Here is a 24,472-nt window from a genome sequence, read left to right on the forward strand (position 1 = left end):
TGTAGTGATGCTCCAATCCGCGAAATCTTTGCTTGCGCAATTTAGGTTTTCCGCTGTTTATGACTGATAGCGTCGCGTGATTCTTTTTTTTTTGTGGCTTGTGGCGTATAGATTTCGCCACAATATGAAGCCACTGATGGCTCCCATGGAACGTGTTACACTATGGAAATACATACATACATATGATCACGTCTGTATCCCTAGCGGGGTAGACAGAGCCACCAGTCTTGAAAAGACTGATAGGCCACGCTCAGCTGTTTGGCTTAGTGATAGAATTGAGAAATATATATAATATGGATTACTATGGAAATATTTTCAGAAATACTCATGGTGAAATATTTTTTAAATGAATTATTTAACTATTACTTTTCTAAATTAATTTTTAGACTTTTTACATGTTGTTATTGTAATTTTTTTTTTCAATATTTGTATTTTTTCTTCTGATCTCTATAAAATATATTTTACGAAAAGGTGCTATTTTGATGCCAAATTCAGTGATTAAATGGTAATAAATTAATAGAATAATGTGAAAAATCATGACTTCCAATTGTAATGTATTAGCATAATGTATTCTTCTAATATTTTTAAATTGTTATTTTTGATGTATTTACTGTTTGATAAGCAATAAATATATTTTGATGTCAGTGTGTTTTTATTTTCATTACATACATACATAAATCACGCCTCTTTCCCGGAGGGGTAGGCAGGAACTACACCTTCCCACGATACCTGCATACTTCTTTCGCTTCATCCACATTCATAGCTCTCTTCATGCAAGCTCTTTGTAGTCGTTGGTTTCGGGTAATTATTTTCATTAATCTTTTAAAATTAAATTGCGTGGTTCTGGGAAATTTAGAATAAGACCACCTGGATGTTGTACATACATACATACAGTCACGTCTTTATCCCATGTGGAGTAGACAGAGCAAAAAGCCTTGAAAAGACCGAAAGGCCACGTTCAGGTTGAAGTGGATGTAAAAAGCGATAAAAGAAATAAACACTCATTTTGTGTAATCTTCTATATTTTCCCATGGTGATAGTAAGTTAATCAAGGGAAAAACCTATTAGGTTTATTTATTACCTAACCATGAGTTGTGACTATCGGCTTTGTCTAACCCGTAAATGTATAAAGCTGTGTATATGACCCAAACTAAGGATAGTCTACCCGCAAGCATATATATTATATAATCTGCTTCAAGTAATGTTTTCAAATCTGTGAGTACCAAATCCTACTACTATTATAAAGGCGAAAGTTTGTATGGATGTATGGATGTTTGTTACTCTTTCACGCAAAAACTACTGAACCGATTACCATGAAATTTGGTATGTAGGTAGCTGAAGACCCAGAATAACACATAGGCTACTTTTTATCCCAGAGTTCCCGCGGGATTGATAGGGTTTCCATGCGGACGAAGTCGCGGGCGGCCTCTAGTCAACAATAAAAATCTATGGACTAGTGACGGGGCGCCGTCACCAAGGAGTTTGTTATAACAAACCATAAGAAACTATATAACCCTGGCTGGAAAAACATTAAAAAGTAACCACGATTGCTATGGCAACGCGTCACTAAGCGTCATTCGAAATGACTAATTTCAACAAGTGTTTGCATTTGTGTAAATAAAAGTTATTAATTCTGATAAAGTATCTTATGGCCCAAACTCTTATCTTATAGTCTAAACTCGTAAGTATCTGATGGTCTAAACTATGTAGATATATAACTATTTCCAGCAGAGTACCTACGCATCCCTTAAATACATACATACATACATAAAAATCACGCCTCTTTCCCGGAGGCGTAGGCAGAGACTACATCTTTTCACTTGCCACGATCTCTGCACACTTCCTTCGTTTCATCCACATTCATAACTCTCTTCGTGCAAGCTCGGCATCCCTAAAATTAGCAGTTTATTTTGACACAAACACGACACTAGTTTACCACGAAGGCTGCCACGGGGCGTCTCAGCCCCAACATGTTGGAGACATGTCCGGGCCCAGGAAACCACAAAACTAGCAGATCTTGGTGCAACATGTGAAGTTAAATAAATATGTACGGGACAAATTACACAGATTGAGTTAGCCTCGAAGTAAGTTCGAGACTTGCGTTACGAGATACTAACTCAACGATACTATATTAGAATAGATTTATTCTCAAAAATTGTATACAAGGCATCACTTATTGACGTCACATCACTTAAATCTAATTATATCTACTACCGCTTCCAAAACGCATGTGTAGATAGAGCGGCGGAGCAGTACCTATATATTTTATAATAAATACTTATATAGATAAACATCCAAGACCCAGGTCAATCAGAGAAGTTTCTCATCATGCTTTGGCCATCGTAAAATTGTATTATAATAGGGATGAATATGTAGTCATTACAGGTACATAAGTACACATACAGGCCCGACAGATGGCGAGCGGCGACAGTAAGAAGGTAAAACCTTCCACGTCGGGCTCAAAGCGGTGCCCCCCGCGGTTCACGGGCCCCCCTCGCACCCAGCCCTCACTGCCCACCCTCAGGCGCGCTGGATACGACCATGAGGTGGACAGGGACAGCGAGCTATTACGAGCAGCCAGGAACTACTATCCTGAAGGTAGTTGGACAGAAATAAACATTTTTATTTGCTATTTTTTTTTTCTTTATTGACCATCCAGAAAAGCGGTAAATACTTAATATTAATGTAGGTACAATATTTTGCAACCTATATTAATATAACCTGTATTTCAGACCTCAGTGCTCCTTACTCTAATTCTTAACCAAATAAAGTACCTATGTGTCACGTAAAGTGCTACAGTTAGTTATACATTTGTAGTGTTAAAACCTCCATGTAAGACTTGCTCAGCCAAGCAGTTGACTGTTGGCTCTGTCTACACCATAAGGGATATCCCTTACGACGATGATTATATGTATGTATGTACTAGAGGCCGCCCGCGACTTCGTCCGCATGGAAACCCTATCAATCCCGCGGGAACTCTGGGATAAAAAGTAGCCTATGTGTTATTCTGGGTCTTCAGCTACCTACATACCAAATTTCATGGTAATCGGTTCAGTAGTTTTTGCGTGAAAGAGTAACAAACATCCATACAAACTTTCGCCTTTATAATAGTAGTAGGATGTTACATATAAATGTAATTTCAGGGGAGAGTGAAGGCGGATGCAGTGAGTTCCCGCCGCTGATGCTGCGAAAATCCTGGACGAGAGGAGTGCCTTACAGGGACGGCTACGACCACGCCAAGCCTGTGGATTCGATAGGTAATTCATTTTTATATTAATGAACTCCAGTTTGGTATAGTAAGTAAGTAGGTAAATGCTTTATTGTTAACTAAAAGGGTACATTACAAATATAAAACAGTAGTACAGTATATACATACATAATGGTCACGTCTATACCCCTTGTGGGGTAGACAGAGCCAACCAGAGACTGATCGGCCACGTTCAGATACTTGGCTTAATGATAGAATTGAGATCTAAATAGTGACAGGTTGCTAGCCCATCGCCTAAAAAAAGAATCCCAAGTTTGTAAGCCTATCCCTTAGTCGCCTTTAACGACATCCATGGGAAAGAGATGGAGTGGTCCTATTCTTTTTGTATTGGTGCCGGGAACCACACGGCACTAATACAAAAAGAACGAACGTAGTACAGTACAAAGGCGGGCCTATCCCTAAGTGGGATCTCTTCCAGCCAACCTGACAATAAGAGGATCGCATGCAAAATTGAGGCAAGGGTGAACAACAGTTCATTTACGTTTTTGGTCATGCGTTGCATAATTTTTGCGGATATCCTACTTACGTTCTTAGCGAAATTTAAGGTTGAAACATTACTTTTTAATTAGCTGACCCCGAGCTCCAAAGAAATTGTGGAGGGTGCAATTGGGAACACGTAAATAAGACAGAGAGTGCAGGAGAAACTTTTTACTTATTTATTCTTTATTGTAATAATTAAAATTTGTAAAGTACATTAGGCGGCCTTAATGTTAATAGCATTATCTAAGAGACCAATGGATTAAGCGGAGAACCTTGGTGTGAATGTGATTCTATGTTTTTTTTTGCATTACCTCCTAAAAATAAAACTGATAAAGAAACATCAAATTTCCAGCAGCTTTCGTAACGCATGATCGAAAAACGAGTAAACAGACAGAAATAAATTCTAGAAAATTTAATCAAATAATTATTTTTATTTCTTTTCTCTCAGGAAACTGCTATACCCCAGCTACAAAAACCATGCGTTTGATCAACATGCCGCCTAAACGCCGCAAGCCGCCGGAACTGTATGGGCCTATAGGACCTAATGGAGAACTGCAATTCCCGCCTCTCAAACCCTACGCGGAGAGGGAGAAGGAGAGGTTGGAAGAGCTGAGAGAGAAAGAGAGGAAGAATCGATTGCCCAAAGGTGTGATAGATATATTGTAAATTTCGTTTGAATACTACTCGTAACCACTGCTCCTATGGTGAGGGATAACATCGCGAGGAAACTTTTTTTTTTGTTATCGAAGGGGAAATCCTTTTTACGGACTACCCAACCTGCACATTCAGGTAACTAACTGGATTTGTAATCATCATCCCATATCATAATAAAAATAATCGGGTTCCCTCCAGGTTCTTCCATAGTCAAAGACGAACCCCGTGCTCCTCTCCAGAGTAGTGAGGATGTTACCGGAACTAAGGCCAGGGGGACGAATTTGTCTTCCATCTCACCTGATAATAAGTGACGATGAATACGAGGATGTCGTGGTTCTATAATACAACATTTTTATAGGTCTTGTATTGCTGGAAGACCTGGTCTCCGGGGCGTATGAAAGAAGGAAGGCGGCTGAAGCATATGCCAAAAGGAAACGGATTGAGAAGAGAAAGAGGGAGAAAGAAGAGGCGGAGAGAGCTGCTGAGGAAGCATTGAAAAGGTTTCTTTATTAAACTGTTCTATTTGCTATTGGACGATTGACATATAATGTTTTTAGCATCATATTTATCAAATAATTAAGGCACACTGTAACCGGGCAGTTTGAACGCGGGCCCGCATCAAGTTGTACCTTAACTGTGCTGCTTTTGACCTGTTTTTGACCTTTAAGAAGATAAATTAAACCCTTACACTTTTTTAGTCCTGACCTTATACGGCAGCAAAACGGGGTTGTACGGAAAACCAAAGTATAGAGTGAAATGGCGGAAAGTGAACCCAGTACCCCGAAGTCTTAGGTCTGAGGATGCAACTTACACGCAAAGATATTAGAGCCAAATAAGGGGAAGGTGCATCAAAACAGAACAGAAACGTCACCTTTTGGTATTTGGGTATTTTCTTCACATGAGTATTATAAAGCCTATTTGTTTCTTTATCTCTTCTTCCTCCTCGCTTAAGTCCCGGTTGCATCCTCTCCACCCTCGAGAAGAGCCAGCCTTTGACCATGGATCCTGGATTAGGTGGGTCAGGGTTCAACACGAACGACTCCCATCTGACCTCCACATAATTTGCAGGGGAACATAATTAATATTGGATCGAGAGATCCAGTTGCCTTAAAGTGCAGGTTTCCTTACGATGTTTTGCCTCACCGTAAGACTTTGTCTTTTATTTAGACATTTAGCCAAACTGGAGTTTGAGCTGCCCCGCGACCCGGACCAGCAGAAGGAGGAGATGCTGAGAGTGACGGAGGAGGAACACTACCGGTACATACACCCCAAAGATTTGGAGAGGATCGATTACTACTTGAATGTGGTTAGTAGCAGATATTATACATACATACATACATATACTCACGTCTATATCCCTTGTGGGGTAGACAGAGCCAACAGTCTTGTAAAGACTGGTAGGCCACGTTCAGCTATTTGGCTTTAAGATAGAATTGAGATTCAAATAGTGACAGGTTGCTAGCCCATCGCCTAAAAGAGGAATCCCAAGTTTGTAAGCCTATCCCTTAGTCGCCTTTTACGACATCCGTGGGAAAGAGATGGAGTGGTCCTATTCTTTTTTGTAATGGTGCCGGGAACCACACGGCACAGATATTATACAAACCGAATGTATCGGAATTTTAGAATTGGCCTGCCCCAAGGTTCCAACTTAGGACCTTTATAGTTTATGTCATGACTACAGTCAGTTTATGCATGATGTTGTATGCAGATGATTTAATATTTGAGATGAAATTGTATTCCATTTGTAGCCAATTCATATTAGTTTTCAGACAACAACTTATGTTTAATGCATTAGACCTAATGCATTAAATTTTCATATTTTCATCAAATTTTATTTTCTTAGTTTTTCTAAGAGAAATTTAAAGATAAAGCGTGAACAGGTAGCCGATAAACCTATAAATTCTATCCTTGAGCCAAACAGATGAACGTGGCCTTTTCAAGATGCTCTGTCTACCTGTATGTACGAATAATTATATAAACTCGCTATCGCGTTACAAATTAGTTGGCACTTATTCATTGTTGATTGGATTGCATTTATTGCCGTGTGGTTCCCGGCACCAATAAAAAAGAATAGGACCACTCCATCTCGTTCCCATGGATGTCGTAAAAGGCGACTAAGGGATAGGTTTATAAACTTGGGATTCTTCTTTTAGGCGATGGGCTAGCAACCCGTCACTATTTGAATCTCAATTCTATCATTAAGTCAAACAGCTGAACGTGGCCTATCAGTCTTTTCAAGACTGTTGGCTCTGTCTACCCCGTAAGGGATAAAGACGTGATCATATGTATGTATGTATGTATGTTTAATCACATTTTACAGGCAATAGTCGGCAATCATATACCGGACTTTCCTGAGCATTTGTACAAACGGGCCAAAGTGTGCGTGGACAAGCAGACGGCCCACATCAAGAGGAGACTTCTCATTCTCACTTACAACGCGTGCGTGAGACAGAGCGAGACGGAAATCAAGTTCTGGTTCACTTTGGCTATGAAAAGGTACGTTCACATGTTTACATAGACGATACATACATACATACATAAAATCACGCCTCTTTCCCGGAGGGGTAGGCAGAGACTACCTCTTTCCACTTGCCACGATCCCTGCATACTTCCTTTGCTTCATCCACATTCATAACTCTCTTCATGCAAGCTCGGCGGTTTCGGGTACTTTTGACCTGACCCTATATAGATATTTTGACATTTTTGTTCTGAATTGAAAAATAAGGAGATGACTCTTCTAGTGTGATGGTACTTAATGTTACATACATACATATAGTCACGTCTTCCCTTGCGGGGTAGACTGTGGCAACAGTCTCGAAAAACCGAAAGGCCACGTTCCGCTACTTGGTTTAATGATGGAATTGAGATTCAAATAGTGACAGGTTGCTAGCCTATCGCCTATAAGAAGAATCACAAATTTATAAGCCTATCTCCTTGTCGCCTTTTACTACATCCAATGGAAAGAGATGGAGTCGTCCTATTCTTTTATACATTGGTGCCGGGAACCACACGGCACACACTTCACACAACGTCTATACTCTAGTATTATTTAGAATTGTATAGCATTATGTTGCAGATGCCTCCTCTGCTACATCGTGGAGGACCAATCGGAGCAGCGGCGCCTGCGCATAGCGTTCGTGCCGCCGCTGTGGCCGGCGCTGTGCGTGCGCGCACCCGTGCCGTGGCACAGCGCATGCGTGCGCGCGCAGCAAGCGATGTCCTACAGGTACTACCACGGGAACGCCGTCGTCAGGGAGCTGGTGCGATTGTGGCAGGAGAGGTGGGTGTTTTGATATACACACATACGTCATATGGTCACGTCTATATCCCTTGTGGGCTAGACAGAGCCAACAGTCTTGCAAAGACTGAATGGCCACGTTCAGCTATTTGGCTTAATGATAGAATTGAGATTCAAATAGTGATAGGTTGCTAGCCCAACGCCTAAAAAAGAATCCCAAGTTTGTAAGCCTTTGCTTTAGTCGCCTTTTACGACATCCATGGGAAAGAGATGGAGTGGTCCTATTCTTTTTTGTATTGGTGCCGGGAACCACACGGTGTTTTGATATACTTCTTATTTCTTGTTTCCTTGGCGGCATATAGACCCATGATCGTAAGTTAGATACAGTTCCCGGCACATAAGTTGAACCAAAGTTCTTCTCTTTGGAAGCAGTCATTCTGGAAGAGTCAAATTCTAGGGTCAACTGATATGCTGGGTGCTGTTAGTCAGGTTAAGACTCGAAGCCACTCCCTTTTGACCTCCGCAACCTTTACAGAGTAAACCAATACTGAATCATCAAATTGGTTAGGTTGCGTTGAGGTATTTTGTGCCTGCCTGAGACAACCAATTTACATCAAGATAACCTTTCAACAATTAATTCCACTGTGACGTCATGCCGGGTCTTACCTTCGCCTCCCGGAGCCCTATAAGCGAGCGAGCCCCGGGCCGTCGCCTTTGGTCTCCTTCAACGGTCACCAGGTTCATTAGCTCGCTGTCCTCTGGCGGTTACTTGCTGAATTTCGTGTCTATAGCGAAACCCACGCCCTCTTAAGTATTGTTAAAATAGTCCGCTTATAAAGGTTGTAGTTATTTTTTGTTTAACGGTCTCCGTGGCGCAGCGGTAGTGCAAGTAATGTAAGTGTTAGCATGTATGTTTACATAAATATGTTAAACGATATTTATGCACACGCCATACCGCTCCAGAATTCATCTCTCCTCTCACGGGTCTACTGGAAGAGATTTCTTTTGAAATACGCAGCACCTTTGTACTAGAATTACTGTATTAAATGCTTCTGTAAGTATATAGTTTTGTGTACATAAATAAATAAATAAAATTGTGCCTTGTGGTTCCCGGGTGCCGTGTGGTTCCCGGCACCAATACAAAAAAGAATAGGACTACTCCATCTCTTTCCCATGGATGTCGTAAAAGGCGACTTAAGGGATAGGCTTATAAACTTGGGATTCTTATTTTAGGCGATGGGCTAGCAACCTGTCACTATTTAAATCTCAATTCTATCATTAAGCCAAATAGTTGAACGTGGCCATTTAGTCTTCAAGACTGTTGGCTCTGTCTACCCCGCATGGGATATAGACGTGACCATATATGTATAAATAAAATTTCCTCAACAGATACCAAGACATGTACATCTGCGATATGAACAAGATGCAAGAGGATCTACCATTCCCCCAGTATCCCGCAGACTTTACAGAACGCCTGAATAAGCTGTGCGCGGAAAGCAGGGCGGAACTCCTCGACAATTGGATTATAGACGTGGCAGACACCATGATCAAGATGAGGCAGCACTGGCAGGTCTACGTCGCGAAGAAGAAGAAGGAGTCCACGTTTCAAGTGGAGCATTTCTTTGCGTAAGTATTTCCCGAACAGATTTCGCCGAAAACCTCGCAATACGCAGCGAAGTTCCTTTACAAAGAGTATTTGCCAGGCAATGTATGATGCTAAGGGATCCCCGATTTTGATGGCGTTGATTCAGAGGCTTTATGCACCAATCCGTAGAAACTTTGATGTGATGATTGTAAACTTTTGAAAATTAACAGAGTACAAGTAGTAGCACACGTACTAGTAGACAGAGCCAACAGTCTTACAAAAGACTGACAGGTCACGTTCAGCTGTTTGGCCTTATGATAGAATTGAGATTCAAATAGTGACAGGTTGCAAGCCCATTGCCTAAAATATCAATCCCAAGTTTTGTAAGCATATCTCTTAGTTGCCTTTTACGATGGATATCGTGTCCTATTCTTTTTTTTAATGGTGCTGGGCACTGCTGCGGTGCTGCCACACGGCATATTTCTAAGTGGCGTAAATCTGTCTTTGATGAACAGACCGGATTTGCTGAAAAACTTGAGATTTTTCTGTACAAGATGTTTCCTTGTTCCCGGCTATCCTTACTAGCAATAGCAGTTGTAAAGTCTTGCCTTTAGGCGGCCTGAAATATAAATAATAATATATATACGGGACAGATTACACAGACTGAGTTAGCCTCGAAGTAATTTCGAGACTTGTATTAAGAGATACTAACTTTTTTTTAAAATACTTATAAAAAAAACATGCAAGATCTACACTATAAACAAACAACAATCATTTTAAATGTAGACTATTTTTCGCTACAGAACTCTTCACTCCCTCATGTCGAGACAAGTTCGCGATCTGGTTGAGAGGAGTATCTACCATTTTGCGGAATACTTCGCTTATCATTGGGTAATTCATACATACATGCATACAAAAGATCACGTCTATATCCCTTGCGGGGTAGACAGAGCTTACCGTCTTAGAAAGACTGATAGGCCAGGTTCAGCTGTTTGGCTAAATGATAGAATTGAGATTCACATTTTGACAGTTTGCTAGCCCAAAAGAAGAATCCAAAATTTATAAACCTATCCCTTAGTCGCCTTTTACGACATCCCAGGGAAAGAGATGTAGTGGTCCTATTCTTTTTTCTATTGGTGTATACCAAAATGTTCAGTCTCACAGTCTATGTTCCTCATTCAAAGTTTTAAAACTATTAATCAAAGAGAAATTACCATTATCTGTAACTGAACAGGAAGGCAATGCCTACGAGGGTCCCTACAAAGACTACACGTTCATCAAGAATCCACTCTTGCGCATCAAAGTGGTGGGTCAGCCTGGCTCCACGAAGATCAGCTTCGAGCCCTCGCTGGAGCAGATGAGGACGCTCATCGTGAAGTGGTTCCACACCATCATCAATGTAAACGTGCAGTTGCCCAGCATTGACAGCGTCATGTATCCAGGTACACCGTCCTTCTATCTCGTATCACCATTATTTCTGGACTGCAAGGAGGATCATGGCTCATTCTGATAGGAGTTCGAGGGAGGTTGAGACCTAAGTCAATTTAAAACACCAGAAGTAGACTTGTAAGACCATAGAACAGGCAACTGGAGGTTAAGCCATGAACCGATACGGATAAGGTCTCCCTGCTTGCGAAGGTCATACGACAGTTGCTTCATGTAAACACTTGATTCACCCAATCTAGGTCATATCTCCGGAGAGGTGAGAATGTAGCCGAAGTGGAAGAAGACTCTAGACTCTAGGGAATGTTGACAATTTTTATCCAACGACAACTTTGTGCAGGTGTCTCCCGTCCCCACCCATACCTGATAGCGGTCTACCCAGAAGAACAGTACATGGTGGACATCACCAACAAGACCATCCAGCATTACAACGCCAACCGCCCGGGTCCGCTCAGCTATCTGTCCAATTTCGAAGAGTTCTTCTATTTATTGGACGGAACGGCCTTTCAGGATCTCTTGGCGTTTTTCAAGCTGGAGCCACCACCTTATCTGAAGGTATTTTTCTCAAAATGTTATTGGGTATAAAAGACCATACGACCAGTCGTGTTAAACAGATAATTTTGACGGCCTCTGTGGCGCAGCGGCAGTACGCTTGTCTGTGACACCGGAGGTCCCGGGTTCGAATCCTGGCCAGGGCATGATGAGAAAAATCTTTTTCTGATTGGCCTGGGTCTTGGATGTTCATCTATATAAGTATTTATTATAAAATATAGTATCGGTGAGTTAGTATCTCATAACACAAGTCTCGAACTTACTTCGAGGCTAACTCAAGCTGTTTAATATGTCCCGTGTATATTTATTATTATTTATTTATTATTTATTATTATTATTACCACTTATTGTACCCTTGAGGTGACTTCGTTCCTCCAATTAGTTTCTCAAGAGTTTTAAATTTTTATATTTCAGGATTTCTCTGCTCGCATCTACAATTACGAGGAGCTCCGAGACGAGATCGTGTTCCTCCGTCGAGACATCCCACTGAACATGATCATGCTGGACTGCGGGCCCATCAACGACACGCTGTGGGGCATCGTCGATGGGCTGCGGCAGTATATCGTGGACCACTTCATTTTGGTCAACAGGAAGTGGAACCGTGGGTAAGTATCTAGGTTAAGGGTTCAGGTCGTAGGTTCCCGCTAAACATTTTCCACATGGACTAATTAAAAGCAGCCCATCCAGCAACTTTCTGATGCCTTAAGAACAGGCCACTTTGGAATAAAAAGTAAGGATGTCTAAGACCGGCTTAGGGGGGAGACTGAATGTCACACAGCGAAAGAGACAGTCTTTCTCCCTAAAGAGTTTTCTCAAGTACCTATTGCGATGGATGGCATGATAGTGTGATGGCTGTCACGTCGAGATATTGCACTGAACATGATCATGCTGGACTGCGGACCCATCAACGACACGCTGTGGGGCATCGTGGACGGGTTGCGGCAGTACATCGTGGACCACTTCATTTTGGTCAACAGGAAGTGGAATCGTGGGTAAGTATCTAGGTTAAGGGTTCAGGTCATAGGCTTCCGCCAAACATTTGCCACATGAACCAATTAAAACCAGCCTATCCAGCATCTTCCTGATGCTTTAAGAACAGGCCACTTTGGAATAAAAAGTAAGGATGTCTAAGACCGGCTTAAGGGGGGAGACTGAATGTCACACAACGAAAGAGACCGTCTTTCTCCCTAAACACTTTTCTCAAGGATCTATGGCGATGGATGGCATACTAGTGTGACAGCTTTCACTGTCGAGATATTGCACTGAAGGTGATGATGCTGGACTGTGGAACCTTCAACGACACGCTGTAGGCAATCGTGGATGGGCTTTGGCAGTATATCGTGGACCACTTCATCTTGGTCAACAGGAAGCGGAATCGTGGGTAGGTTTCTTGGTTAAGGGTTCAGGTCATAGGATCCCATCAAACATTTTCCATATTGACCAATTAAAAGAGCTTTTCCAGCACCTTCTAGATGCTTTAAGAACAGGCCATTTTGGAATAAAAATTAAGGATGTCTAAGACCGGCTTGAGACTGAATGACACACAACGAAAGAAACCGTCTCCCTAAAGACTTTTCTCAAGAATCTATGGCGATGGATGGCATGATAGTGTGAAGGCTTTTAGTATATCGTGGACCACTTCATCTTGGTCAACGGGAACTGGAACAGTGGGTAAGCATTTTGGAGTAAGGTTTGAGCTTCATTTCATATTCGTGAAATTAACTGCTGGTTTCCTCCAAAGATAGCCTTGATCAATTTATTTAATGCATCCATCGTTTTCCTTCAACATAACTAACAAGATAACCTCATAAACATGAGTTGAAGAATGCCATCTACCGAGATTACATACATACATATTATGATGATCACGTCTATATCCCTTTGCGGGGTAGACTGTTGGCTCTACCATAGTATAGTGGACGCAAAATGGATAGAAGCAGAACAGACTCTAATAAATCAAACCTCGATGATGGATACTTAGGTAGGGTTAGATTTCTACTCTTCACCATGGAAGACGCCTATGAAACAAACGCATGGAGGTGGTATAAAAGATTAGAACTTATTTAGGGTAAGCTCAGTATGTGCGCTCTGTTTATTTAAATATGTATGTCTCAGAATCTGCAACGTATATGAAGAAATGGCAAGCCGAGCATCGGAGACTCCCGAGTCCACGGCGCAGCTGGTGGAGCTCCTGAATTACATCTCCGACTGCCGCGACCGCGCCATGTTCGAACTGCGCGCTCAATCCCGCACTACAGCTGAATACGTCATCTTTCTGATGCAGCACGCGCATTTGACTTGTGAGTCAGATATCCCCCCATCTACATACTTTACTGGACCCTCTTACTAGGACACTAGGTTGTCAAATAATACTCAGATTCTGATCGCTCGATGCAACGCGCTCAGTAGAACTTGTTCTTCTTCCTCCTGGCTTTAGTACCAGTTGCAGCAGCAGTCTTGAAAGACTGACAGGCCACGTTCAGCTGTTAGGCTTATTGGTAGAGTTTAAATCCAAATAGTGAGGTTGCTAGCCCATCGCCTATAAGAAGAACCCTAAAATTATAAGTTTATCCTATATACTATGTTTTGTTTATTATATTGCCAGTTGAAGACGTAAACCTGAATACACGAGTGTTCCTCTGGCCTCTGGACATGGAAGACACCATAGACCTCACGCTGAAGACGCTCAGCACTAAGAAGACCATGGCTGAAGACAAGCTGCGGAGCAAGAAGGCGATCTTCGAGGAGAAGCTGAAGAAACACGAGAAAGATTTAGAGTTGTTCAGGAGATTCGATCCGCCTCTTCTCAATTTAGATTTGTTGGCTGACGTGGTCAAGAAAGTCGATGAGATCTTTAAGAATTTGATGGTGAATAGTTTTTTGTTATCAACAAGAAGGATAGGAACTAGGATACACCTTTTAAGTGACTTATAAAGCTTATTTAATATAGCTTTCAAATAAGAAGCGATTTTTCTGATGTTAGCAATTGTACGATAAATAAAATCACTTTTTTCCTTGCGGGGTAGACAAAATTAACACCCTTGAAAAGATTAGTAACTTGCTCGTTCAGCGGTTCGGCTTAATGAGAGTATATTGAAGTTTAAATAGTGGCAGGTTCCTAGTCCATCGCCCAAAAGAAGAATTCCAAGTTTATAAGCCTATGCCTTAGTCGCCTTTTACGACATCCATGGGAAAGAGATGGAGTGATCCTTTTCTATGACCTATTGGTGCCGGGAACCACATGACAAGTAGCAACAGCAACAGATTTGAGAAATTGGTATTGTAATGCCAGACATATAAATGGCGTCCGTTGCTTAGCTTGGCATAGCTTTTATACACGCCGCCCATTCTTCGTCTTGTTTTTTGCTGATCTACCCTGCTAATTGCTCAACTTATATGCCCAACTTCAACAGGATGACAAATACGAAGCCGAGGACATAATAACGGAGGAACAACTCCTAGACCAGGAGGTGTCTGTGTTCTACTCGCTCCAAGCCATGCTGAACGGCGTCGACCCCTTCCACAAGCTGTGGCACACCGCCTTCGACTTCTACGACGGATACGAAAAATGGTGAGTGAGTAGTGAGAAACAGTGAGAAATAGTGAGAAACAGTGAGAAATAGTGAGAAACATAGAGAAGTTGCGAGAAACAGTGAGTAGTGGTGAGAAACAGTGACAAGAGGATGACTGCATGGTGGTGCGCTCGTATTCATAATTTTTAAAGAGCTTATTGCGTGCCCATGAAGCTCAGTAACAATAAGAAAAGACCAATAGGCCACGTTTAGCTTAATGTTTGGCTTAATGATAGAATTGAGATTCAAATAGTGACAGGTTGCTAGCCCATCGCCTAAAAGAATAATCCCGAGTTTATAAGCCTAACTAATTTGGTAAAATATAACCTGGAATAACATAATAAGTACTTTTTATCTTGGAATTGTCACCGGAGTAAAGTGAGCTTAGTTTAGCAGTAAACCATTTGTCCAGGTACCACGGCCCGTTCCACGTGCTGAATGCCGAGCAAATAGCCGAAGACGTGGACGCCTGGTGGAAACTCCTGATCAAGCTGGGCAAGCAGATGTTCGAGTACCCCGGGGCTAAGAGAATAGCGGACATGGTGCGGAATAAAGTGGAGAAGTTCAAGGTTTTGCTGCCGGTGCTTTGTGCTATTTGCAATAAGGTAGGGTGTTATGAAATCCTTGTTTAATTACTTGTAAGAGGGTACTTTTTTTATCTATTTTAAGATCTTTTTGTTTGGTGATGTATTTATTTGACTTATGGGTAATATTACAATATAAATGCTAGTTAATGCCTTGAATACCCATCAAAGTTCAGGTTTCTTCGTATACGTTGCAGGTTCTGAGATATAAATTTATTTAAGTCAAGGCCAGTTCTCGTTGCCTTGGGTCAGGTCAAAAGTACCCGAAACCGCCGAGCTTGCATGAAGAGAGTTATGAATGTGGATGAAGCGAAGGAAGTATGCAGAGATCGTGGCAAGTGGAATGAGGTAGCCTCTGCCTACCCCTCCGGGAAAGAGGCGTGATTTTATGTATGTATGTATGTTAATGCCTGATCAAGAGGAAATATATATTATGCTACATCTTTTGTAAACCCTTATCAAAAACAAATAAAGATTCTATTCTATAAACAGAAAAGTTACTTAGGGCAAAGATAGACTAGACTTTTCAAAATAATGTTGGATTTTTTCCATGGAAGCGAAAGCCCGGGAAAAAGTCTTGTTCAATATATTTACTAGCTTACATCAATCTTTTCATGATCAATTTTTTTATGACGTACGTACGTAAACAGTTAATGCTTACATATACATATATATATATATATTTCTTTTTTCAATATTAAATCTCATAAATATATAAATCTGAACAATGTATTCTCTCGTCCACATTCTATTCTAAGTTTAATTAACATTGTGAAGTTGACGTTGTTGAAGAAAATGCTGCAGTGCAGTTTGTTACCGCTTCTTCTGCACTGACGCCTTGGGAGCGGCAGTAAACTTAGTTTATTTGACGTCAACCAATGTTGTTAAACCATACGTTTTGACAATTATTAAGCGATATATAGTATCGTATAGTAATGAATAAAAATTTTGATTTTTTTTTTAATTTGCTGTTTTCAGGGCATGCGTGCCCGGCACTGGGCTCGCATCAGCGCGCTAGTTGGCGCTGATGTGCAGCACGGGCCCGAGGTGACCCTGGCCGATATGGTGGACCAGGGCGTCCACGTTTTCGCTCCACAGGTAAGGATCTCCTGATGTCCTTCGTGCCTACTGGCCGGGTCAGAGCAACAGAGGTCTGTTGCTTATTATATACATACATATGATCACCTCTATAGCCCTTGCGGGGTAGACAGAGCCAACAGTCTTGAAAAGACTGATAGGCCACGTTCAGCTATTTGGCTTAATGATAGAATTGAGATTCAAATAGTGACAGGTTGCTAGCCCATCGCTTGAAAGAAGAATCTCAAGTTTGTAAGCCTATCACTTAGTCGCCTTTTACGACATCCATGGGAAAGTGATGGAGTGGTCCTATTCTTTTTTGTATTGGTGCCGGGAACCACACGGCACTTATTATATGATTATATAAATATATAAACAAAACCAAATAACTGAATGTGGCATTTCAGTCTTTTCAAGATCGCTAGTTCTGTCTACCTCGCATGGGATATAGACGTGATTATATTATGTTATGTTTTTTATTTTAATCAATGATTGTTCTGCTCTTAGTTGGAGGAAATCGAGCAACAAGCCGCTAAAGAATACTCTTTGGAATGCGCGCTCGCCAAGATGAAAGAGGAATGGGTCGGAATCAAGTTCGAAGTGGTACCCTACAGGTATTTCTCGTCTAAAAGTTACAGATTTTGTACACAATAGACATTCCTCGATATCGATAGAGTTTGCATGAATAGAGTTCAGAATATTGATAAAACGAAAGTATATGTAGGTATGTATAGCAGGTAAAAAGTGCAGTGTGGTTCCCAGTACCAATAAAAAAAAGAATAGGACCACTCCATCTCGTTCCCATGGCTTAAAAGGCGACTAAGAGATAGGCTTATAAACTTGGAATTCTCCTTTTTTTTTGGCGATGGGCCAGCAACCTGTCACTATTTGAATCTCAATTCTAACATTAAGCCAAACAGCTGAACGTGGCCTATCAGTCTTTTCAAGACTGTTAGCTCTGTCTAACCTGCGGGGAATATAGACGTGATTTTATGTATGTGTGAAGTTTGTAGCTTTTTGATAAATACTAATATTCTACTTTAGATATGATCTCAATTTAATTTACTGAAATGTAAAATAAAGTGAAAAAGTTCCTGCTAAAGCCATTTTTCAGAATAAAATATTGATTTTGATTATGACAAAATATTTTCAAGGATAATTTAACACTGCTCTTAAGTATTTCACATACATATTTTTTTTTTGGCACAAATTACACAGATTAAGTTACCCTCGAAGTAAGTTCGAGACTTGTGTTACGAGCTACTAACTCAACGATACTATATCTTATTATAATATACTTATATAGATAAACGTCCAAGACCCAGGCCAATCAGAAAAAGTTCTTTTCTCATCATGCCCTGGCCGGGATTCGAACCCGGGACCTCCGGTGTCACAGACAAGCGTACTACCGCTGCGCCACAGAGGCCGTCTATAAAATATTGATTTTTATTTTGACATTATTTATTCAAGGACAATTTAACACTGCCTTTAAGTATTTCACATACACAATAAACTATCATAATTATCTCCCAGGGATACCGGCGTTGGTATCCTGACGGGGCTGGACGACATCCAACAGCAGCTCGACGACCACATACTGAAGTCTCAGACCATGCGCGGCTCCCCGTACGTGAAGGCGTTCGAAGCCGACATGGTGGCGTGGGAGGAGAAGCTGATCAGCATGCAGGATATACTGGACCAGTGGCTCATGGTATCTATATTTTGCAGTGCCGTGTGGTTCCCGGCACCTATAGGATAAGAATAGAATCACTACATCTCTTTCCCAATTGATGTTGTAAAAGACTAATGGATAGGCTTATAAACATGGAATTTCTATAAACTTGTCACTATTTATATCTTAATTCTATGATTAAGCCAAACAGCTGAAGGTGACCTATCAGTATTTTCGAGACTATTGGTTTTGTGTACTTTGCAAGTGTTATAGACGCGACTATATTTGTAATAGTGACAGGTTGCCAGCCCATCGCCTACAAGAGGAACCCCAAGTTTAAAAGCCTGTACCTTAATCGCGATTCACATCCACGGGAAAGATGTGGAGCGGTACTTTTCTAATGTGCCGGACACCACACGGCACTTGATTTACAACAAATTGTTTCCATAATAATATTCAACTTTTTTCATTCCAGTGCCAAGCCACATGGATGTACTTGGAGCCGATATTCTCTTCGGAGGACATCATGCGTCAGATGCCGACGGAGGCGCGAAACTTCAGAGACGTGGACAAGGAGTGGAAGCTTATCATGACTGCCACGCAGAAACAGCCGCAGGTTTGACTTAGATAACACATTTGTGATTATGTATCACGAGCCATCAGCTGACACCTGGCCTGGGGGAGGTCTTCCTTTTGGTGGCGGTTGAGCCCGAAACGTCGCTCCCGCTACGTGTTTTGTAGCCCACTGTCGGCCTCCGTCACAACTTAAAACGGAGGTGTGCAATTTTAAAGACGTTGACAAGGAATGAAAGCGTAGAAGTAGTCGTCAGTGCAGGTCAGGGCACCAAATTTTATTAAACGTACGTTGTTTTTATCTTCTATGCGGCACGGGATTGTGCACAGTCTTGGAGGCCTAAGCAAGGGCGAAACGTAGTAGAGACTTACACTCTTTGGCGGCCTATGTGGCGTAGCGGCAGTACGCTTGTCTGTGACAACGACGATCCCGGGTTGGTCAGGGCATGATGAAAAACGAACCATCTCTTATTGGCCTGGGTCTTGGATTTCTATCTATATAAGTAAATATTTATTATAAATTATCGTATTGTTGGATTAGTACCTTGTAACACATGTCGCGAACTTACTTCGAGGCTATCTCAATCTGTGTAATTTGTCCTTAGACGGTACTATTTATTTATTTACTTCTCTCTTTCTTACCAGGTGCTTCCTGCTACCGACTACCCAGGACTGCTGCACAAGTTGAAATACAGCAACGCACTGCTGGATGATATTCAGAGAGGACTCAATGATTATTTGGAGAAGAAGAGGCTTTTCTTCCCGAGGTCAGTCTATTATCTGCTTCTTCCTTCCTCCTGGCTTTTAGTCCCGGTTACATCCTCAGCACTCTAGAGAGGAGCCCAGGGTAAGCCCTTGACCACGGATCCAACCTGCTGATGCTAAGGTACATTTCAACGAATAATTTTAGATTTCAAGTGATAAAATGTCATGGATCCTGGAGCGGATGAGTCAAGTTTTTACACGAAATGACAATATCACACGCGCCAATCACCAGGGCGGTACTGATCCATTTAGAGCTTTAGGTTGGGCATTTATATACATTCCTATTCATTTTCTTCTCAATTTAAGATCTATCTCTTCTCGGTTCAGTTAAGTGGAGCTTCTTTCATTCATCTCTCTTCTCTGTACTTTACGACATACCAAGAAATAAATAAACAATTATTAGATTAACAGAGAAAAAATTAAGCACTATTTTCCTTCCAGATTCTTCTTCCTGTCCAATGACGAGCTACTGGAAATCCTCTCAGAGACCAAAGATCCAATGCGTGTACAGCCGCATTTGAAGAAATGCTTCGAGGGAATTTACACCTTGGAGTTCAACGCTAACAAAGAGATCGTGGGCATGGCTTCAGCTGAAGGAGAAGTCGTGAAGCTTTCTTCTAGCATACAACCTGCAGATGCTAAAGTACATTTCAACGAATAATTTTAGATTTCAAGTGATAAAATGTCAAATTTTATTTCTTCAGGATCTAATTAAAATACAACTAAGGGATAGACTTATAAACTGGTGATTCTTTTTTTCACTATTTGAATCTCAATTCTACCATGAAACCTAACAGCTAAACGTAACCTCACCACTTTGGAGAGGCGCCCGCGGTATGCTTTGTACCATGGATCCTGGATTGGGTGAGTCAGGGTTTTACACGAAGCGACTCCTGTCTGACCTCCGCCACCTTTGTATGAGAACCTAACCCGTATTGGATAGATCATACATACATACATATGATCACGTCTTTATCCCTTACGGGGAAGACAGAGCCAACAGTCTTGAAAAGACTTATAGGCCACGTTCAGCTGTTTGGCTTAATGATAGAATTGAGATTCAAATAGTGACAGGTTGCTAGCCCATCGCCTAAAGGAAGAATCCCAAGTTTATAAGCCTATCCCTTAGTCGCCTTTTACGACATCCATGGAAACGAGATGGAGTGGTCCTATTCTTTTTTTATTTAGATAGATCATGGTTGCACATCCAGTTGCCTGAATGTGCAGGATTTCTCTTGTTTGGTCTCCTTTGTCCAATTCAAAATCATGCATACATAAATCATGCCTTTGACCCGTAAGGGTAGGCAGATGCACGTAAGCTCATGATACCTATGACACGCTCTGCCCCCAGGGCATGGTGGAGCGCTGGCTTCAGCAGCTGGAGCAGCAGATGATAGTGAGCCTCCGGGACGTGGCTGTGGAGTCGGTGACGGCGTACGCTGTGGTGAAGCGCGAGGACTGGGTGCTGAGCTGGCCCGGGCAGATCGTGCAGACCGGCGCATGCGTACAGTACACGGCCGAGGTGGGTCCCGCGACAGAATATTTATTCCAATTCATAAAAAAGTGCCGTGTGGCTCCCGGCAGTGCCATGTGGTTCTCGGCACCAATAAAAAAAAGAATAGGGCCACTCCATCTCGTTCCCATGGATGTTGTAAAAGGCGACTAAGGGAAAGGCTTAAAAACTTGGGATCCTTTTTTAGGCGATGGGCTAGCAACCTGTCACTATTTGAATCTCAATTCTACAAGTATCATTAAGCCAAACAACTGAACGTGATCTATCAGTCTTTTTAAGACTGTTGGCTCTGTCTACCCCGCAAGGGATATAGACGTGACCATATGTATGTATGTATGTATTTATTTATGTTTTTGACGGCCTCTGTGGCGCAGCGGTAGTACGCTTGTCTGTGACACCAGAGGTTCTGGGTTCGAATCCCGGCCAGGGCATGACGAGAAAAGAACTTTTTCTGATTGGCCTGGGTCTTGGATGTTTATTTATATAAGTATTTATTATAAAAATATAGTATCGTTGAGTTAGTATCTCGTAACACAAGTCTCGAGCTTACTTCGAGGCTAACTCAATCTGTGTAATTTGTCCCGTATATATTTATTTATTTATATTATATATATTATACACATAATTATATACAGGAGCGTTTATTACAATAACACAAGTACAAAGGTGCTACTTATTTCAAAAGAAATCTCTTCCAGTAGACCCGTGAGAGAAAAGATGAATTTTAGAGCGGATAGAATATTTATCTCTGATTCTAATACGATTCATAGAGAAATTGTAATAATTCATTCATGTTGAATAGCTTCGATGCTGGTCTTTTAGTAATGGAAAAAGATAGTATATATAAGCTATATAGCAATATATACATATTGTATTAATAGTGCCTTGTGGTTCCCGGCACTAATAGAAAAAAGAAGAGGACCACTCCATCCCTTTCCCATGGATGTCGTTAGAGGCGACTAAGGGATAGGCTTATTAGGGGTTCTTTTAGGCGACAGGCTAGCAACCTGTCACTATTTCAATCTGAATTCTACGAGTATCATTAAGTTAAACAGCTGAACGTGGCCTGTCAGTCTTTTTAAGACTGTTGGCTCTGTCTACCCAGCGAGGGATATAGACGTGATTCTATGTACGTTTGTATTTATAGTAGTAAGTATGTTTATTATGCATAATTTTTTATCACCCCCACAAAGATTGTCTGCTTAACCCAATGGTAGACCGCTAGATAATGCTATTAGCAATAAGTCCCTCTATTGAACTTCACAAATTGTAAATGTGACAATGAATGAGTATCCCGCAGGCTATAGAAGCGATATCAGCTAACGAGCTGCCGCTGATGGTGGAGCGGGCTACGGAGCAGATCACGGGGCTGGTGTACCTGGTCCAGGGGGAGCTGGAGCCTGGGAACAGGATCACAGTTGAAGCTCTCATCGTGTTGGATGTGCACGGTATGAAAGACTTTGACTATGACTCGTCCACATTCTGTTCTAAGTTTAATTGATACTGTGAAGTTGACGTGTTGAAGAAAATGCTGCAGTGTAGTTTGTTAACGCTTCTTCTGCACTGGAAGCGGCAGTAAGCTTAGTTTTAAGTAATTTATTTGACGTCAACCAATGTTGTTAAACCATACGTTTTGACAATTATTAAGCGATATGAAGTATCCTATAATAATGAATAAAAATTTTGAATTTTTTTAATTGTAACTGCAAGCCAACTACTCATCGAGAGCTGAAGCGTGATCCTTTAGGTAGAGTTGCGTGTTGAACCCAGGGGGTAAATGCGCTTATGTTTAGTTAACCTTTGGTCCCGAAGCGAAACAACTCGCTGGGTTTTGAGATTTGAAACTTGGCATGACGTTAAGGTTGTTGAAGATGCCCTAAGGTAAAGATTTTGCTAAATGCCCCGCTAAGGGAAGTAATCCAGAATGTTTGTTTCATGCCATCTGAGTCGTGGGCGCACTCAAGTTATCACTAAAGATCGGAATAGGTAGACTGAATTGGGGTCAATGAACTGAAACGTATATATTAATATGGACATGCCTCCGTCCGGGATTGCGGGATTTGTAAATTATTAAGATTTTTTCCGGAATTTTTACAAGTGGGATGAAGATATGTATGTATATTAGTGGTAGCTGTTTTCCCTCTACTTCATTCACGTAAATTGTAGTCCTATGTTACCCGCGGACAATGTAGTTTACAGTAAGTGTAAGTATTGAAATGGAATCCCGGAAAAGAGGCTTATTCATGTTATGCTTTCTATGGTAATACATGATGCAAGTACATAAAATCAATCTACCTATTCCGATCTCTGTTATCACATAATAACACGATGATAACAGTCGCTGGCGATTGGGTTACGAATCAACCACACAACCATAGGTTGGAACCCACAAAGATCAGGGAGTAAATCGCTGACTAGAGCATCTCTGACGTAACGGCCTCTGTAACGCAGCGGTAGTGCGCTTGCCTGTGACACCGGAGGTCCTGGGTTCGAATCTTGGCCAGGGCATGATGCGAAAAGAACTTTTTCTGATTGGCCTGGGTCTTGGATGTTTATCTATATAAGTATTTATTATAAAATATAGTATCGTTGGGTTAGTATCTTGTAACACAATTTTCGAACTTACTTCGAGGCTAACTCAATCTGTGTAATTTGTCCCGTATATATTTATTTATTATTTACTAGCTGTGCCTGCAACTTCGCCCGCGTGGAATAGTCATTTTGGGCATTATTGAAGCCCTTACCTATTTCATCCCCTTGGGATAGAATTTCAGGATGAAAAGTAGCCTATATTCTAATCCAGGTTACTAACTATATCTGTGCCGAATTTCGTTCAGATTCGTTCGGTAGATTTTGCATGATGCGCGTACAAACATACAGACAGACAGACAGACAGACAGACAGACAAAAATTCAAAAAAAAAAATGTTTTGGCTTCGATTGACCCTAAAAGACCCCTTATAGTTTTTTTTTCTTAAATATCTTCAATGTTTAGTTACAGATTTATTATATGTATGGATTTATCTCTAATTCACATCACCAGGTCGTTCTATCCTCGAGGAGATGGTGGAGCGGAAGGTGTCAGAGGTGACGGACTTCAATTGGATCTCCCAGCTGCGGTACTACCTGCGCGCCGAGAGGATCGTCTGCTCCATGATCACGACCGATGTGGAGTACGGGTTCGAATACCTGGGGAACATCGGCCGGCTGGTCGCCACGCCGCTAACGGATCGATGCTTCAGGTTATTAATTTAGTAATTGTTTTTTTGTGCCGTGTGGTTCCCGGCACTAATAAAAAAAAAGAATAGGACAACTACATCTCGTTCCCATGGATGTCGTTAAAGACGACTAAGGGATAGGCTTATAAATTTGGGATTCTTCTTTTAGGCGATAGGCTAGCAATCTGTCACTATTTAATCTCAATTCTATCATTAAGCCAAATAGCTGAACATGGCCATTCAGTCTTTTCAAGACTGTTGGCTCTGTCTACCCCGCAA

General features: G+C 41.5%; 1 protein-coding gene across 1 annotated transcript in view; it reads left to right on the forward strand.

The window, feature by feature from the left end:
• Nucleotides 1-2,414: 2,414 nt before the first annotated feature.
• The window catches only part of LOC106132871 (dynein axonemal heavy chain 3), an 84,183-nt gene continuing 62,125 nt past the window's right edge, over nucleotides 2,415-24,472 (forward strand). Inside the window, exons 1-25 of the mRNA XM_060946926.1 lie at nucleotides 2,415-2,598; nucleotides 3,144-3,257; nucleotides 4,197-4,394; nucleotides 4,761-4,902; nucleotides 5,570-5,708; nucleotides 6,723-6,898; nucleotides 7,479-7,682; nucleotides 9,030-9,266; nucleotides 10,029-10,116; nucleotides 10,460-10,667; nucleotides 11,009-11,223; nucleotides 11,635-11,825; nucleotides 13,336-13,520; nucleotides 13,826-14,088; nucleotides 14,634-14,791; nucleotides 15,205-15,397; nucleotides 16,355-16,474; nucleotides 16,961-17,067; nucleotides 17,987-18,164; nucleotides 18,601-18,741; nucleotides 19,344-19,465; nucleotides 19,905-20,106; nucleotides 20,815-20,985; nucleotides 22,277-22,424; nucleotides 24,019-24,217. Of these exons, the coding sequence (XP_060802909.1) occupies nucleotides 2,415-2,598; nucleotides 3,144-3,257; nucleotides 4,197-4,394; nucleotides 4,761-4,902; nucleotides 5,570-5,708; nucleotides 6,723-6,898; nucleotides 7,479-7,682; nucleotides 9,030-9,266; nucleotides 10,029-10,116; nucleotides 10,460-10,667; nucleotides 11,009-11,223; nucleotides 11,635-11,825; nucleotides 13,336-13,520; nucleotides 13,826-14,088; nucleotides 14,634-14,791; nucleotides 15,205-15,397; nucleotides 16,355-16,474; nucleotides 16,961-17,067; nucleotides 17,987-18,164; nucleotides 18,601-18,741; nucleotides 19,344-19,465; nucleotides 19,905-20,106; nucleotides 20,815-20,985; nucleotides 22,277-22,424; nucleotides 24,019-24,217 (4,283 nt within the window). The remainder of the gene's footprint in view (nucleotides 2,599-3,143; nucleotides 3,258-4,196; nucleotides 4,395-4,760; nucleotides 4,903-5,569; nucleotides 5,709-6,722; nucleotides 6,899-7,478; nucleotides 7,683-9,029; nucleotides 9,267-10,028; nucleotides 10,117-10,459; nucleotides 10,668-11,008; nucleotides 11,224-11,634; nucleotides 11,826-13,335; nucleotides 13,521-13,825; nucleotides 14,089-14,633; nucleotides 14,792-15,204; nucleotides 15,398-16,354; nucleotides 16,475-16,960; nucleotides 17,068-17,986; nucleotides 18,165-18,600; nucleotides 18,742-19,343; nucleotides 19,466-19,904; nucleotides 20,107-20,814; nucleotides 20,986-22,276; nucleotides 22,425-24,018; nucleotides 24,218-24,472) is intronic.

Source organism: Amyelois transitella, chromosome 12 (genome assembly GCF_032362555.1).
Source record: "Amyelois transitella isolate CPQ chromosome 12, ilAmyTran1.1, whole genome shotgun sequence".
Lineage (NCBI taxonomy): Eukaryota > Metazoa > Arthropoda > Insecta > Lepidoptera > Pyralidae > Amyelois > Amyelois transitella.